The sequence below is a fragment of the Dermochelys coriacea genome, chromosome 10 (assembly GCF_009764565.3).
Source record: "Dermochelys coriacea isolate rDerCor1 chromosome 10, rDerCor1.pri.v4, whole genome shotgun sequence".
Taxonomy (NCBI): Eukaryota; Metazoa; Chordata; order Testudines; family Dermochelyidae; genus Dermochelys; species Dermochelys coriacea.
The window spans coordinates 8,520,100-8,537,934 of NC_050077.1; the positions used below are offsets into that span (position 1 = coordinate 8,520,100).

The following is a 17,835-nucleotide window of genomic DNA, read 5'->3' on the forward strand; positions in this document are numbered from 1 at the left end:
GAGTCAAAAAGTGAATTGAGTCCTGATACTACAAGAACTCCCTTTAAAGCCTCCATTTGGCATTGTTTATAGGCATTTCTAAATCTGAGCATGAGAGTTACTTACTCAAAATGCTGTTTGCAAACTGTGAAACATTAGCCTGTCATTAAGACTAAGATTTTGTCATGGTTATTTTTAGTAAAAATCATGGACAGGTCACGGGCAATAAACAAAAATTCACAGAAGCTGTGACCTGTCTGACTTTTGCTGTTGCAGCTCCATGGTTTCCCCCACCAACGTGGTGGCTAGGAGCTTTGAGGTTCCCCCTCTGCCCATGGCCACTGGAAGCTGCAGGGTGACCATATTTCCCAAAGAGAAAATGGGACACCCACAGCCACTCGACCGAGGTGTCCCCCTCCCCGATGCAAGGCTGTGGTCGGAACCCTGAGGAGGGCCCCCTCAGTTGTTTGTCGCATCACTGGAACCCTGCCAGGGCTCCAGTAGCTGTCAGCTCAAGTCCTGCAGCCCCTGAGGCTGAAGCAGAGAATGTCATGGAGGTCTCTCGAAGTCACGGGTTCCATGACTTCCATGACCTCTGTGTCATAAACATAGCCTTACTTGTATCCGTGCAGGTAGAGGACATACGCCTGGAACAAAAGCTTTGCTTTCCATACCTGATGCTTAAATGAAAACAGAAGACTACAAATCCCAGCCCTTGGCCAAAATATTCTGCTGAAATTTCGATGCGATAGGGAGTTTTCTGGCCTGCTGTGCCATATGGATAAAGGTGAGTTTAGTTTGGTCTCTGACCTTGTGTGACTCCATTCCAAGATCAGTATCTGAGCTTTGGAGATCAAGTTGCAACAGTTATTTAAGCAGGCAGTACATCTGTACATACCTGGTTCAGGTTACAGGGCTTTGCTCTCATGTCCAGGACAAACACCGGAAGCATAACTGCCTTTCTATAGCAGCCCACACGTACCATCACATCTGGCAGAAAGAGATAGAAGCCTGTGTCTACTCTTTAAAATGCAGTTTTGCAAGATTGGTCAGTTACAAACGCTTTTCATTCAAGCAGAAGAGGATTTTGACTGTTTCCAGCTAGGCATTTATGCACTAGATTGAATTTTTAAATTCCAGAATAGGGCATAATTACTTAGCAATTACACAGTTAAGTAGATTGCCTCTTGCATTGACGGCAAGTTCCTCTAGAAGTTACCACCAGTGCCAAAGAAAGTAAATGATCAGGGCACATGTTGCTAATACTATTCTAATTTCACATAGTGGTTGCACAAATGTGCATGACATTAACAAAATATGACAAGGGTGAAATAGTCAGCTGCTCCCCTCTGGAGCCCTCAACTCCAAAGCAGTTTAAGACTTACCTACCACACCAAGAGAGCTTAATCTTACACCCAATGGAGATGTGTCCATACTGGAGAAGAACCTGTATGCAAGTTGAGCAGGAAGTGCTTGGCACCAACAGGAAATTTAGATTAATTCCCACTGAGCTCTGGAGGAAAGTGGCAGGACAGCACTGCACTCTAAGAACAGAACATCAGTGCTCGAGACAGATCATCATAAAAACTGTCACAACTGGCACCCTTTACCAAGAAGCAACTGGTGATGCACAGGAAGTTAAATACCCCATTGCTCACCAAAGTCATCCCTTCATCAGATTGCAAGGTCACATGGGCACTGCTGCTGTGTATATAAAAAGTGTGAATTACCATGGCTCCCGTGGCAAAATATTAGATCCCCTACCCACTTGAACCGAACTCAAAAAGGAGCCACTTTAGTAGTAAAGAGCGCAAAAGCATTTGAAATTCTCATCTTTTAATGGCAATGATAACTTTGGGCTGGTTCTGTGTATACAATTAAACAATATATTTAAAGGTTCCCCCCCAAAAAAGCTTTCACACCCCCTTTTCTTCCATCAACGTTCCACTGCTGGATTTGGCTCCCACAGCCTCGCATACAGCTCTCAAGTCACTGCAGATCCACATCTTAAGAGTAATGAAGAACTGAAAACCCTTGGTGCACCAGTGATGTGTTGTTTTAAAAATAACTATTAAACCAAATGCCTTCCCAGTCTCCACTGCTTCTCAGAGGAAAAAAATGTTACTGTGGGAGTCTTAATACACTTGTCTTTGTGGGTTTCTCTTTTCCCTGCTGAAGTCATACAACATAGAGTTCATAGATCTTCTTTACACAGTACACCAGGGCAGCGAGTGCTATCGTGTTATGCAGTCTCTTTCTGTGCAGGTCATCCTTTCTCACCAGCACCACAGGAGTGGAGGAGGTGAGTGTATGCAGGGGCAGGCGGGAAAGTTTATAGGCATCATACTCCACTTGGTACTTGCAGCAGGGGTCAAACTGCCAGGAGATACCGTAGAGGGTGCAGCAGGCCATGCTCAGCACGCCCGCAGGCAGGGAGATGTAATGGGAATAATCTACTGGAAGTGCCAGCGGGGTAAAGAGACAAGCGGTGCCTGCTAGGACAGCGGTCTTGTGCAGGCAGTTCCCAACTGTGATCCAGCGAGCGGTCTCGTCACCGATGCGAGTGGGCTCTATCACTATATATTTGTACTGTGCTTCCAGGGCCTGCTCCAGCTCGTACTCAAACTGGTCCTGAGCATTCTCCCCATTGTAGATTTCATGCACAATGTAACACTCCGTGGAGGACAAGATGATCCTGTTAATAGGAAATGCAGAATTAAGCTACAGAGCACAAGAGACAACCCTACCCCTACCTTAACCCAGTTAGCTTAGAGTTTGGGAGACTGACAACCGAAACCAGGTCAGCACCTCACAGTCACTTGATCACTGCTTCTTCCTCAATAAAGTAGTACTTTTTCTGATCAAAACTCATTTGAGAGCAGCTGATTGTTCAAGGAAAACTCGGAAAAGCTCTTTCGTTTAGGCTTAACTGCATTTTACATACAAGTGAATTTTATCTTCCTCACTTTGGGGAATTAAGAACTTTTCAAGAAAACAAGATCTTGCGATTGGTTGAATCCTCCTGAAACAGATTCCCCACCTGACTTCTGCCATCAGTGACAACACAGTCAGCTGCTGTGGAGATGGTGTCAATCAGCATTTAATTTGTAATGAAAGAGGTGCTGGGGCTCAGGCAATTTTTTGTATATTCATAACTGATGCAGCAAGCCCAGAGGTCTCGGGGATCAACCCTGGCAAAAATTAAGCACTGGTGTCAATGTCAAAGAGGAGACTGTCAGATGATAGAATGAGCCATCAATAAAAAAAACAAACAAACAATGGATACAAATACAAGTTGTCCCCTCAACGAAAGTGTTGCAAATTTTCAATGAGACATGCGTTTTGGCCACCCTCTTTCCTTGCACAGATCAGAACCACCTATGCTAATCCCCACATTTCCAGATCCACACCTCAACCATGTTAGTTCTAGAACCAACAGCTATGCAATCTATACTCCAGCTTGCTACAAAACTGGCTAATTTGTGGGATCCAGCCTGTGGTGATGAGAAATTATACAAATGTGTAGCTAGAGGGAGAGGTAAAGCAGAGCATCACTCAGAATTTGTTAGCACATTTGGTTCCTTCCTCTTGCAACAGGGGAAAGAGGTGGGTTTTACTACAACACTGGTTAAATGCTAAGAAACAGCTGCTCGCATTATCCTGGAGCAGTCTCCCTACCCCTGCCACTGGACTGCATTAGGTAAGTTCTGTACACACAGACTGCATGCAAGATCTCCAGCCCTTTGTAAAATAGCTATAGGTAGCCTGGACTAGTTTCCAGCTTCTTGCCCCTCAGCAGCATCTTATCCTTTATCTTGTTACTCCAAAGTCCACAGATATATTCGCTCATCTGTGCGGCAGCCTCACATCTGCTCTGCGCCCTCAATGCGAAAGCAGAACAGATCAAATGACGTTGTCTGTTACACTGCGTGGGTTTTACCTCATGAAAAGAAACTGATTTTAATATGTTCTCTTAGAGCCCCAGTGTCCCGAGCACATGGGCTCCCAAGGATATAGTTATTTGGCAAATTCCTTTAGCAGAGCAAGAGCAACCAGTACACAACTTTGTCCTAGTCGCAGCAGACAAGACATCGTTCCTGATAGTACTGGGACTCACTTGGTATTAGTGAATTGGCAATGGAGAACTCTGCACTGAGACTGAAACTAACACTTCTTTCTTGCTCCATTAGTACAAAGATACTAATGTGTTCGCACTGGAAATGGCAAAGGAAGAGAGGATACATGTTTGCAAGCTGCTGTAGTACCAGACATTACCCTTTAAATTCCGTTTTAGTCACACTGTGATGGGTATTGTGCAGCAGCCACCTGTAATCAGGAATATTGTTAAATTACAGGCTGTTGCCTGAAGTAGCTTGTTTACAGTGAATGGTGACAACAATACCAAGCAGCAGTAGCTAAGACTTATCAGCCTCCTTCTTTAGGATAGAATAAGCTGTTTCTGTTAGAGTCTGGTTGGCAAGCAAGGTCTTCCTTGTAAGATGGACATTGGGCACTCTCTGGTTACATTACATTTGCCTTGAGCATGTCTGCATTTAGAATAGAAGATTCTGCCAATGCTGCCTAGGACAAGGACTGGTTGGCACATCTCCTATGAGATTCTATTTATTTGGTGATGGAAACAAAACATTTCACTGTGAAGCTTAATATTTCTTTTCCAAAAACAAAAAAAAACCAAAACAAAACAAAAAAGTCCTCTAGCAGATTAACCCCTTCAGTTTATCCATTGCTCAGCCTTGGAGCTGCAAGCTTTTACAGGAAAACATTTTTGCTAATTTAAAGGGATCATGTCTAGTAAAAGTACAAATATTTGTTATAAAACATATTGAAACATGTATTTGTTTTTCATTTCAGAGAGACATTCCTAAGGTTTAAATGCCAAACAGAATTGGTTTCAGAGTAGCAGCCGTGTTAGTCTGTATTCGCAAAAAGAAAAGGAGTACTTGTGGCACCTTAGAGACTAACAAATTTATTAGAGCATAAGCTTTCGTGAGCTACAGCTCACTTCATCCGATGAAGCTGTAGCTCACGAAAGCTTATGCTCTAATAAATTTGTTAGTCTCTAAGGTGCCACAAGTACTCCTTTTCTTTTTGCAAACAGAATTGGGTTAGCATGACAGCACCAGGAAAAGAATTTGAGCAACCTAGTTTCACTGCCCAAATAGAGTCAAATGTAGTCATGGCATACAGGGTGAAATTAAATCTTTTCACCAATGGTTTCCCCCTTGAGTAAGTACTGAAGATGTCTTAAGTGCTAGTGTAGCCAAGACAGAAGAATTTTCAGATCCATTTCAGAATGCATCAGGGATGGCATGATATTTTTCCAGAGTTTGTTTTTACCTGGTAAAAACCACGTTTTTTTAATCACCCCAGAAAAAACGAGTTAGCCACAGTTTAAGGCATTTTCTATTTTAAAAAACATTTAGTTAATGCACACCACATTACACTTGGTTTTAGTTATATATTCAAATTGTGGTTACACAAGCGAGTAGATTAATCGATTAGTTTAGGTTTGTACAAGTAAAACTGCAGTGAGCGAAATACTAATATATTTAATTAGAATACTGAACATTGGAATGCCTATGCATTTTGGTTTGATATGTTCTCAAGCCAGTTACGCATGTCACGGCTCATTTCTGTTTTTGATACTCTATAAACAAAGTCAAAACCATTGGATTATATGAAAATGACAATAATACGGTTGTAGGCTTGAAGTGTTAAGCAGTCAGAGGTACACAGACTTGCAGACAACCAGGTCCATCTGGCCATGCAGCATTCTGCAGCAGAAGACTTCCTTTGATGTAGTGGATAGACTGAGCCCATTCCTCAGTTTTGAATCCATGTATCCAAACCTTGAAAAGGATTTGTTCTATGCTTGCTGAACTAGCCGAACACTGATGCAATTATTTCCCACGGTTTAAACCATATGTACACCTGTATTTACCAGCGCCCTGTCCTAAACTAATTTTTTTCTGGGAAACTGTGAACCCTGGAAGGCACACTTGAGACATAGGCTTTGTGAAACAGCAAGTGGTTTCACCCAGTTGGTGCGAACACTTGACTTCAATCCAGCTTCAAGGGGAACTGCTGCTGAAAGCCATTTTCAGCAATGGTTCAGCTTCCTAGCTAAAAACAAGGCTCAAGTTTCTTACATCAGAAATGCCATGTCAACCAACTGAAGTTACAGGAAATGTTTACGTTGAGAGAACCACCCTACCCACTGTTAAACTTCCTATAATTTTGTTGGTTGCTCAAATTAGGTCTCTGGCAAGTTAAGAGGCAAGGGCCCATTCTCAGATTGGAACACACAAACCCAGCTCAGACCCCAACACTCTCAGGGCATGTCTACACTTACCTCTGGAGCGACTGATCCAGTGGGGGGTTGATTTATCACATCTAGTGAAGACGCCAAGCGCTCTCCTGTTGACTCCGGTACTTCACCGGAGCGAGAAGCATAGGCAGAGTCGACAGGGGAGCGTCAGCAGTCGACTTACCGCAGTGAAGACATCGCAGTAAGTAGATCTAAGTACATTGACTTCAGCTACTTTATTCACATAGCTGAATTTGCATAACTTTGATCAACCCCTCCACCCCCTGCCAGTGTAGACCAGGCCTCAAGTTTCATGTGACTTCTTCCCTCCAGAATCCTTCTGGTCCTTGAAAGATTTTTGAATATTCCCCCCCTCCCCTGCCTTCCTTTCCCCACACTTTCTATATCCTCATAGACCCACTTGGTCAATAGCCTTCCAGTCAAGGAAAATAGGACAGGAACACATTAAACATTAACCATGGACTGAAATTACTATAGGAAAATAAGTTTGTTCAAGCCCTCCTCTCTCTTCAGAAGCTTTATGCATTCTTGGGCTCTAAGCTCTTATAGGTATGAAGTCAAAACATGATGCATGGGAGCAAAAATAAGCTCAATAAAACTGTTCCATATAAAAACAATGAGGAGTCCTTTTGGCACCTTAGAGACTAACAAATTTACTTGAGCATAAGCATGGAGTGGAACATACAGTAGGGAGGTATAAATACACAGCATTTGAAAAGATGGGAGTTGCCTTACCAAATGGGGGGTCAGTGCTAATAAGCCAATTCAACTAAGGTGGAAGTGAGCTATCTCAACAGTTGACAAGAAGTGTTTGCTGTGTGGTATGTTCTTGTGGTTCCAAGCACAGCAGCTGCTGATCCCTTGACCAAATAATCCCTGTTAGAGCAACTTATTCTTCCATTGGACAGTGCTCAAGATGCAATTGTTCATCTTGGCAATTGACTAGATAATCCTAAAAACAAAGGATGGGGGGGGGGAGGAGAAGAGAGAGAGGAGATGAGCTACTCAAACAATAGCAGGTATGAGGAGACAGTGGAGTGAGTAAAAATTATATATGGGGTAAATGCAAGATAAATATTACACTAAAGTTCAGGCACGTGGGAAGTTAAATTCAGTGTGCGTCATTCCCACGTGAGGCTGGCTACAACAGGTGGAAAGCCTGGGGAAGCCAATCTTACACAAAAGAAGAAAAATCCAAAGTGTGCGTAGTGTCCCCCCATAGGGGAACTCTGTCTACAAGACTTACCAGAACTTGTTGACATGCAGAACAAGAAAGGGGTTCTTGCCTCAGAGACCTCAAGTACAAAGACTAACAAAACTGATTTTCCATGACATAGGGCCTTTCATTTGAACAAAACAGCACACACTGGAGCCTGTGAAGTATGCTTTTTGGAACTCACCACCATTCCTGGAAAAAACACAGCCAGGGTTTAAGCATTGTCAGTGCTGTGCTTCTATGGACCTAGGTGGGGGTATTGATAACTCAGTTATTCTCGATTTTACTTGGAAGTGCAATAAGTAATCAATGTCAGAGGGAATCCGTGTTCAGACAACATGTAATGATGCCTCACAGCCAAAGGCTGGAGGTGCTAGTTATGCTTAAAAGCAGGTGTTAAACTGGGCAATGTTAAATGATTTTCTAGAGCCCTTCTTCCAAGAAGGAAGGGCTTTGCCACAGGTAAGTTTTATATCCATTTTGTGGTAATTGTGTAACTTGTATCTTGAATGCTATTTGCATATCACAAACTGATGAATCCCATTTCCTGTAATTTTTTTTTTTTTTTTTTTTTTTTAAAGTGTCTCATTCTTGATGCCTGGCTTTTCAGTGTCCTTGTAAAAAAGCAGAGGAATGCTCTGTTCTGATGGTTCAGTAGATTAAATGGCTTTTGTCACTAATTTTATAAGGTAATTTACACTGATTTCTGTACTTGCAGGATTACAAACAATGCACCTCAGCAGCTGATACAGCAACCACCAGCAAGAGGGGCAGAAATGACCATGTTAACCACATGGTGAGTTTAAAATTAAATTTGAAATTTATTCCCCTACTAAAATCATCACTGAGTGCACTAAGACGACATTGCAGCTAGCTAGATGTTAGGCACTCACGAAATTTCCCAGTTAGGGTTCCAAAATCTGCCCTCTCTGTCTCCCCTAACAAGTTAAAAAGCCTCTGGTGGCCACCTAAATGTCACAGGATGCTTCTCAAGCTACCCTATGAGCAGCTCTGTCTAGCCTGTTTTCGTGGTCTACTAGTCACAAACACACAGTCTGTTTCTTTTTCACCACACATACCTTTAATCCCCAGTTTCCAAACTCGGCAGGACATAGCACAGGTATACAGCAGGAGGAGCCTTTCACATCTTGCTCTCTTGCCAGCTCTGCTGAATTTGGGATCCAGGACAATGTCCTGGAAGAACTCTCCCAGCATCCTCCTCCAGCCAGCAGCTGGGAATGGAAAGGAGGTAAGTCTTCTCATCACTGGAGTGCCCCTCCACTGGTGGAGACACCCTCCCTGTCCTGTCTATCATATATACTTCTGGCTAGTAGTTTTAAGTTCTGACTGGTTGGTGTCTGGAAAGCATCTCCACTCCTGATCAGAAGTATCCCCAAATCGTGCACAGTTCACAATTCCTTTCTTGCATTTATTGTTCAAATTTCTGAACCCCTTTTATATACAACGTGTAAGCCCCAGGTTGGCCTTTTGAAATAGCAGATACAATTGCTCAGGGACAACAGAATACCTGTGGTTCCACCATTCAAAGAGGTTTGTTGACTATAGGTAAATAGTACTAGGCAGAAATTCATGAGAACTGCAAATGCAGAGAGACCGGTTTGAGTGGTGACTGAAAAAAATGGGCTTCCTATTGCGTGATAATGCTTGTCATTTGCAAAACTTGCATCACATGCAACGTGCACAAAAGAAATGAGTACACCAGTGCAACTAAGGACTGAAGGCTGGTGCGTGAATGAATTCCAACATAGCCATATCACAGATGGCCAAAAGCACACAGTGTTTATCGTTAGAGTCCCAGCCAAACCTGAATAAGTCAGTACTGTGTGGACAGTGCAAGAACATTAATGCACTAATCTTTTATTTCTAGATCTGGGTTCAACTCTGGTTACTTTCAACATGAAAAATGAGTTGTGGTCTCACCTTAATCCCCAGTGTAAAAATTCCACATCACAAAACCATCATACAATTTGACAAGTTTGTCCATTTCAGCTCAGGAAAGGTCCAGGACTGCAACAACAGGGGTACTCCACATGAGAACTGAGGTATGGCAACAGCGCCGTCCCACATTCTAGCATTCTTAACCCATTACTATCAGTATCTCAGCACAGAGACTGTGTTCAACCACAACCTTCAGAGAACAATAATCAATGTGTTCAGAACAAAGAGGAGAAGAAGCAACAGCACAGAGGCAAAGCAAATTTCCATTCAAGGGATGCAGTTTAAATGCAATAAGATTTTTGGAAAGAGGACTGTGGGCAGGGAGGGGAGAACAGATCAGGGAAAATGAGTACGAGACCCTTAGAGCTGCACCAGTGATAGAAGACAGTACCCACCACTGAAAAAACATTGCAATAGCATTAAGGAGACCACACTGAGCAGGAGAAGTGCCACTTTTAGTTTAACAAAAGAATTAGCTAGACTAATGGAAGCAGATCAATCACTGCTCCAAGCAAGCGGATTACTGGAAATCCAAGCAGTACAGGTAGTGAAAGAAAAGACCTTTAAGACTGCCCAGAAACGTAGCTGGGATGACATTAAAGCTGCCTTATTGCATTGTTTATTCTGAGCTGTACAAGTTTGTGAGAACATTTCCCCAGGGAACAAGTGGCATTCTGTTCTGTGCTCTAGTGGTCATCGTGCAGAATTTTAGACAAGAACTCCAAGTGCACTCAGTAGCTGTTCTCCATTATAAATTGCTTTGGGCTACGGATTAGCAATTCCCTTTAGATACTCTGCATAAAGAATCCCTTTGGAATGAGGGAGGGAAAGCAATATTTAGTGGGTTCTCTTTAGTTTGTTTTTCAGTATTTTGTTTAACTTTTAACCACCATCATAAAACCAGCCCAGAATCGACAGCTACTATACTGTTAGATCCTTAGCCATATGCTCCACAAATAAAGTATAACATGGTAGTGACCAAAGAGACCTTCCATGTATCAATCAGATCTTTTATGGAAGGATATAGTCTCTGTAGTTACAGCTGCCAATCATTTTGTTACATTTGACTAACTTTCCTAACACTGGACAGTATTTTATTCACTAGCTATTCCCTTAATGTTACCCCTCAACATACACTCCTTTTAGACTAGCTGGCCGACAGCTACAAACTGAGCTACAGAAATACCTTAAAACAGCTCTTTGATGAGAAAGCTGGATCAGTGTGCTCAGTCAGTAAGATTGTGTCTTTGAACAAGAATCATATTCATGAACATAAGAAAACTGTATTTGCTATATATAACATATACATGTCATCGTCTGATGATAACTGATCCATCACCATTGCCCTGTACACAAGCCGTGTTCCCAACACCATACAAGATGGGAAAAGACACCAGCTGAGAGTCTGGCAGTGGATATCTCCAATTCCACAAATGGGAGAACAACATCACTTGGCTAAGAAGATTTACACTAAAAGCAGGTGATCTTACCATACCAAGTTATTTGGAAGGGGAATTATCTGACACCTAATAAGACTACCCCTTTGCCAGGTTGTGTTGGGAGGGAGTGTGTAGTACTGGTTAGAGGTACTCTAGTCACAGATTTATTATCTTGCTGTGTCACCTCTGTGCCTATTTTCATGCCCAACCCTCCTCCCACTCATTTGTAAAAGTTGGGAGCATATTTAAACCTCAGAACAGGTCAGTGAGGCAAGTAACTCGTTTGTGTTTGTAAAGATTTCAAAGTATCTCTATACAACATTATCATCATCACCCCACCTAGGGCTGTCAGAGTCTTTAAATTGGGCTGTAGAACAAACGACAATTTTGCTACTCCATAAAAAGACAGCTGCTTTCAAAGGCTGTTGGTTACACTAGCTAGCACCAGGGTGGGAAGAGGGAAAGAGATGCCAATGGAAGGGACAACAGGATTGAGCCAAAAGTTTTAAGAAAGTAAAGAATTATGCATACAGATTTTAAGATAGAGAAATTTTGTTGCACTCTTTCCTGTTTTTAAAGTTAGGTTTCCAAAACTTCTACAGCTACTCCGCAGGTAGTTCCACCATGTCCCAGTTGCTCATCCATCCTGACAGAGGCAGAAACAAAGCCGGTGACCAAACATGCATTTTAGAAAGTTCTTTGTGAGTGCAGACACTACAAAAAGCCAACAGCAGCAACCGCCACCAGAGCAGCCAGGCCAATTATACACCCTTCCCTCCCCCTAAAATTACTCAGCAGCCTCCAAATCCAGGGAGAAAAAACAGTAAAATCCTAAGGACACAAGCCACTCAACCAGCATTAAGCCCTCTCCAAAGGGAGGTCACTCTGAAGGTCTTCTGTTGCCTCCACAGCCTTTCAACAGATTTTTAAGGAGCATCCCAGTCTCCAGAATGCTCCTACCACTGAGCAGGGCCACGAGGCATCGTTCGGCCTAAGGGTTAAAGCCGCCTTTGGTAACGTGCAGATTTGCACTGACCTTCCCCCTGATGCTGCCTCTCCTTCCCTTTCCCTCCCTCTCCCCGCCCCGCGCTCCTCACTCCTGTGGAAACTCGCCCCCAGCCAAGGCACTCCAGCGCCATGCCTCCCTCGCTGCAGCTGGACTCTGCCCTGGATTTACCCGCAGGCTCGGGACTAGGGACTATTGCAGCTCTGTCCTGAGCTCACTCTGGCAGATGGTGGTTTGAATTCCTCCCATCACTGCCCTATTCTCTCCCCCGCACCCCCCCCCGGAACCTGTCCTTCCCCCTCTCCTCCCTCCCTAGCCCCACACCCCCCCTCACTGTCCCCTTCTCCCCTCCCCCACCTGTTCTTCCCCCTCTCCTCCCTCCCCAGCCCTGCACCCCCCTCACTGTCCCCTTCTCCCCTCCCTCTCCCCCACCTGTTCTTCCCCCTCTCCTCCCTCCCCAGCCCTGCACCCCCCTCAATGTCCCCTTCTCCCCTCCCTCTCCCCCACCTGTTCTTCCCCCTCTCCTCCCTCCCCAGCCCCGCACCCCCCTCAATGTCCCCTTCTCCCCTCCCTCTCCCCCACCTGTTCTTCCCCCTCTCCTCCCTCCCCAGCCCCGCACCCCCCTCAATGTCCCCTTCTCCCCTCCCTCTCCCCCACCTGTTCTTCCCCCTCTCCTCCCTCCCCAGCCCTGCACCCCCCTCAATGTCCCCTTCTCCCCTCCCTCTCCCCCACCTGTTCTTCCCCCTCTCCTCCCTCCCCAGCCCTGCACCCCCCTCAATGTCCCCTTCTCCCCTCCCTCTCCCCCACCTGTTCTTCCCCCTCTCCTCCCTCCCCAGCCCCGCACCCCCCTCAATGTCCCCTTCTCTCCCCCGCCCCCCCAGCCTGTCCTTCCCCCTCTCCTCCCTCCCCAGCCCCGCACCCCCCTCAATGTCCCCTTCTCTCCCCCGCCCCCCCAGCCTGTCCTTCCCCCTCTCCTCCCTCCCCAGCCCCGCGCCCCCCCTCACTGTCCCCTTCTCCCCTCCCCCACCTGTTCTTCCCCCTCTCCTCCCTCCCCAGCCCCGCGCCCCCCCTCACTCCACCAGCCTCCCGCTCACGGTCTCCTTCTCCCCTCCCCCCACACTAGTCTCCCCCTTCCCCCCGTTCTCCCCTTTTCTCCTTCCCCGCACTGGCCGCCTCCTCCTCCTCCTCCTCTCCCCCCATGACCCGCAGCCCTCACTCCACCGGCCTCCCCTCACTGTGCCCTCCCCCCACTGGTCTCCCCCTTGCCCCCCGACCGGCACCCCCCCACCAGCCCGGCCTCCCCATCGGTGCCCCCCGCCCCGTCCACCCCGCTCTCGGGGAAGGGGCCCAGCCCGGACCAAGCAGGATCCCGGGTCCACTCCCCATCGCCCCTGCTCAGGGCCCTTCGGGGCCCAGTCTGGCGGCGCCCCGGAGTCCCGCTCGGCCAGGCCTCACCTCTCCCTGCCGCCGCTGCCGGGGCCAGCGCGCCTCCTTCCCCACGCCGCCATCTTGGAGACTCTCGGCTCGAGTCGCAAATGTCTCTCTGCCACAGGGGCCCGGGCCCGCGCCCGAGCCTGCCGGGAAATAGAGTCCAGGCCCGGGGCTGGCGCCACTGGGGGAGCGCGCCCTTCGCTAGAGCGGCCTACAACCCCCACCATGCCCTGCGCCGCGCTGGGGCCCCTGGGACATGTAGTCCTGCGGGCGGCAAGGCGGGGACGCTTCCCAGCTGGGGACGCGCCGGGCGGCGCTAGAAAGGCCCAGGCCCTGAGCTCAATCCCGTGGCCTCCCCGTAGCCTGCTTGTCTTCGCAGGGAAATACCCAGGGGAGCGGTCGGGGACATGGACTACAACTCCCACAAAGCACCGAGGCAGCCTCGTGGGAGCGGGCCGCGTGGGGCTCCCAGTCGCGCGCTCAGCGTTGGGCAGGGGCCGAGCCTCTATAAAAGCCTCCTCCCCGGGCCTGCCTTCCCCACGTCTATAGCCTTGTTAGCGGGCTGCCCCAAACCCCAGGCTAAGGGCAGGGAGAGCTGACCCCGTGGGATACTGCTCTGGCCTCAAATAGGCCTGACCCCACCCAGCCCCAATGGCAGGGGCGAGCTCTGGGTGGAGCAGTGGGGACAGGCTGACCTGGCAGAGGGGCTGGGTAGGGCCCGACAGAGCATGGGTAGGGACGTTCCTGAGGACAGCTCCAGCAAGGTACCCTCCCTGTCCTGCTAGGAAGGAGCAGGAGGGGACAGCAGTGTAATACATGCTGTAGATTACGAGCCCCCCAAGTAACCTGTGCATCGCACGGCTGCAGCGCTGGTGCTACATTTCTTTAGCTCCAGCAAGCCAGGGCTTCTAATACTGAGCTAAAGAGAAATCGCCTTCAGCTGTAGGACTGTGGTATCGGGTTTATGTCAGCTGTAGGCTGGTAACCAAGAAGGGGTGACGTATCGCTCTCAGTTGGGCAGGTCTGAGATTCCATGCAATAGAGGCAGGTCTATTGGCATCCTGGGAAGAGAGAGTCAAAAACCACCCAAAACTAAAGACCTGCCCCGTCAAGTGAGGGGGAGCAGCCACAGAGCCCAGAAAGCAACTAATTCTGGGGGACAATGAATGACAAAACAGGGAGAGGCATGAAGGCTAAAGGTTCAAAGCAAAGGCTGCAGAAAGGGAGACTAAGCAGAGAAGTCTGAACACCATCCACTGCGTCATGAAGGAGCCCCAGGAGTCAGGGGATGCCATTTGAGGCACTCTACAATAGAGGCGGGATTGACGCGACACTGCTGAGAACCAGGCTTTGTTGGAATTCTCGAGGCTTTGGTTCAGTGCTGCACTGAAAAGAGAAATGGAGCAACAGAGAGCTGCAGGCTGCAGAAAAGACTGTTCCTGAGCTCAACACCCTCCATTGTGCCATCACGTAAACACCGGGAATACATTATTTTCATGATTTTTTTTAAAAAAGAAATCCCTTTTTATGTCTATTTTTCTGGATCAAATCACAAGGAAAACTTTAGGGAGGGGAGAGGTGATAGCACCCAAGATGTGAGTCTTGGGGTTTTCACTTGCAGGCAGGTCTGGCTGACATATGGAGATGCTCCATCTCCATATGTGAGGGAGAAGGATGGAGGGCAAGCAGGGAGCTGGTGCCCTGGCAGGGGAGGACAAGTGGGTGACAAGAGCTAACTGTATTGTGTATGGATACCGTTGAGATGATAATATTTGTGCCTGAACTAAAGATTCATCCCATCTTTTGGCATGAGCATGGAATCTCTGGGAATAAGCCTGCCCTAACAAAAGGAAGTGGACTAGCTAGTTTAGCAAATTTCCATCTCCAGTTTCTTACGATCCCAGAGCATTTTGCAGATTTAACAAACTGACATATAAACTTGGCAAAAGGATGACCTCACCTACCCCCTGAAATGCAGCCTCCCACAGGGTGAAACGGGAGAAACCCCACCACATAACAGATTAGGAAACTACAGGGGTGATTCATTTTTTTTGTTTAGGTTGCCAGCTGTAAATTACCTGAAATGGAATTTGGCCAGGACGCACCTACAGAAACCAAATTCACCTCATACCTTCCAGTACGTACTTAGTGTCGATCACGTGGACAGAAACAGAATAGAACAGGAGGCCAACTGTAATAGAAAGTAGGTGGAAGGAGTACCAGTGCTTGGCCACACCCTGTCTACTCTCCAACAGGGGCCAGTAACTCTCAGGAAGTGGGTAGTGCTGGTGTGGAATGGGTTGGGGCTAGAGCAATTCGGGGATGGGTTAGATTCAGCACATCCTCTCAGCAGCCTCCCCTAGCAGAACTCCCATGGAAGTGAAAGCTACCATCCATCCCACGATGTAAGCACTAAGAGGAGGGCAGTTTTAGGCACAGCACCCATCCTCCCTGGGTTATAGATCTCCTGCCTTCTGAGACCAGCAGCCTTGTAGATTTGGCAAGCTGCAGTTTGCAGCGGGTGAATCTCGTCCACTGTATTTGTGCTAAAAAGAAGAGGATTTTTTCTATCATTGATGCTTCCCCGTCTCAGGTTACAGCAATACAAAAGAAATCTTAAACAAGATTTTCCAATGAAACAATGTCCTTTTCCCCCAGCTACAGCAGAGTTCACAACATCCACAGAGAGGGCGGCCACTCCCAGCTAAAGAACTTCAGTGGGACAATACCTGCCCTACCCTGTCCTCACACTCAGTCAACGGAGGCCCCTTCCCCTCAGCAGCAGGAGCAGTAAAACTCTTCCTGGTCCCGACGGTCCCTTTGGAGATGGCCCAGCATTTCTCCAGCCCATTTACAGATGGCTCAAAGGGATCTGCTCTTAGCTTCTCTGATGTTACACCTCTTCTCCTTGGATCTGATGGTGCTCTCCAGGACATGCCGCCTTGGAGCAGTTTGACCAAGGTTCAGGAATAACAGCAGAGCCCTTCCAGAGAGAAAAGGAGTACTTGTGGCACCTTAGAGACTAACAAATTTATTTGAGCATAAGCTTTCATGAGCTACAGCTCACTTCATCGGATGCATTTGAATGAAGTGAGCTGTAGCTCACGAAAGCTTATGCTCTAATAAATTTGTTAGTCTCTAAGGTGCCACAAGTACTCCTTTTCTTTTTGCAAATACAGACTAACATGGCTGCTATCTGAAACCTTCCAGAGAGAGGTGCTTCTTTCCTTAGCAACCATTTCCCTCTTCGGAAACAGCAGCTTTCGTGTGCTGCAGCCTCCGTAACCCAGAAGTTCATTTTTACTTGCCTGGTGGCAGCAGTTCACAGTCTTTGCTGCTTCCATCACAGCATCAAAGAGAGTGACCACATCAGCTTCTGCTCCCTCCACAGCCACCAACTGTCCTGTTCTACAGTCACAGCACCTTCTGTTTGTATGGTCCCTCTTAAAAGGGCCTTGGCCCATTCACTTTTAAAATTCCTTTCTCCTGCTGTCTATCACCCAACGACACCGAACTCCTACAAAAAGTGCCACGAGACCTTTAGAGACCACAAGAAGTCAGGGCGTTGGTTTTTGGTACATGTGTGAAGTGACTGACAGTGCATTTCAGAATATTGTAAGGAGGTCTGTATAGCTCCCTGCTAGGAAAATACCAGTGGTTATCAATAATGGTATTGATGAGCAACATAATGTAAATAAAGATAACATAACAACTCCTTAGTCACCTACAACTTTACAGGTTTTGGCACATAGGGCTTAGTGATGACGTACATAGGATAAGTTCTGATTCCTTCCAGCCGAGGGCAGTGGTGCATATACACTCTAGCTACGTCATTACAAACAACGTATTTAGAAAATTCCTATAGCACAGCAGAAGTCCATTCACTATAGACTGTACTGTCAAACAGCAACAGTACCCTTTGTGTGATGTAGGGTCTGTGGAAATAAGACTTTCTGGAATGTGGAATGTAAATAGAAAGAGTGTAACTAGCAACATTCTAACTTTTGTGTTATAAACCAAAAACGACAACTATACAGCTCAAAAGGTACATCAACCAAAACCTCTGGTGCGTGCGTTTGAAATCAAAGCCTGGAACCAGACTTGAGTTTTGCAAATGACCACCAGTTTTACAATGGATATAATCAAAACTCTACGACCAAACACAACCCCGCTCTCCCAGTCTGGGGCATTTGAGATCTGGCTTCAGATTCTGTGGCTTGCACCCGCTCTTTTTAAAATAATTTCATAAAAACAACTTCTGTTTGGGGGCCTGGAGATCAAGTACTTGAGCTGTGCTCCCAGGGCTTGTGAAGGCACTAGGCCCCTTGATGGAATTGCCTTGTGTTTCATGGCGGAGCCTGCCTGTTATCCTTGCTGTGTACAAAAACTGCAGGGAGTAAATCTTTTTCTCCAAGCTATTGAAATATTATTTGTGCATTCTAACCCCAGAATACAA

The 17,835-nt window shown here is 46.8% G+C and overlaps 1 protein-coding gene across 1 annotated transcript; it reads right to left on the reverse strand.

Moving 5' to 3' along the window:
- Positions 1–1,798: 1,798 nt before the first annotated feature.
- On the reverse strand, positions 1,799–13,910 carry TMEM11 (transmembrane protein 11). The gene is made up of 2 exons (XM_038420779.1): positions 13,404–13,910; positions 1,799–2,674 (listed from the first exon to the last, which is right to left on the reverse strand). Exons 1-2 carry the CDS (start codon positions 13,604–13,606, stop codon positions 2,158–2,160), a joined length of 720 nt encoding a protein of 239 aa, XP_038276707.1. The 5' UTR covers positions 13,607–13,910; the 3' UTR covers positions 1,799–2,157.
- Positions 13,911–17,835: the final 3,925 nt, after the last annotated feature.

Coding starts and splice junctions, on each gene's coding strand:
- TMEM11 (XM_038420779.1), bottom strand. CDS start 13,606: ATGGTGGGGGTTGTAGGCCGCTCTAGCGAAGGGCGCGCTCCCCCAGTG. Junction 2,675..13,403: donor GGCAGCGGCGGCAGGGAGAG/GTGAGGCCTGGC, acceptor TCCTATTAACAG/GATCATCTTGTCCTCCACGG.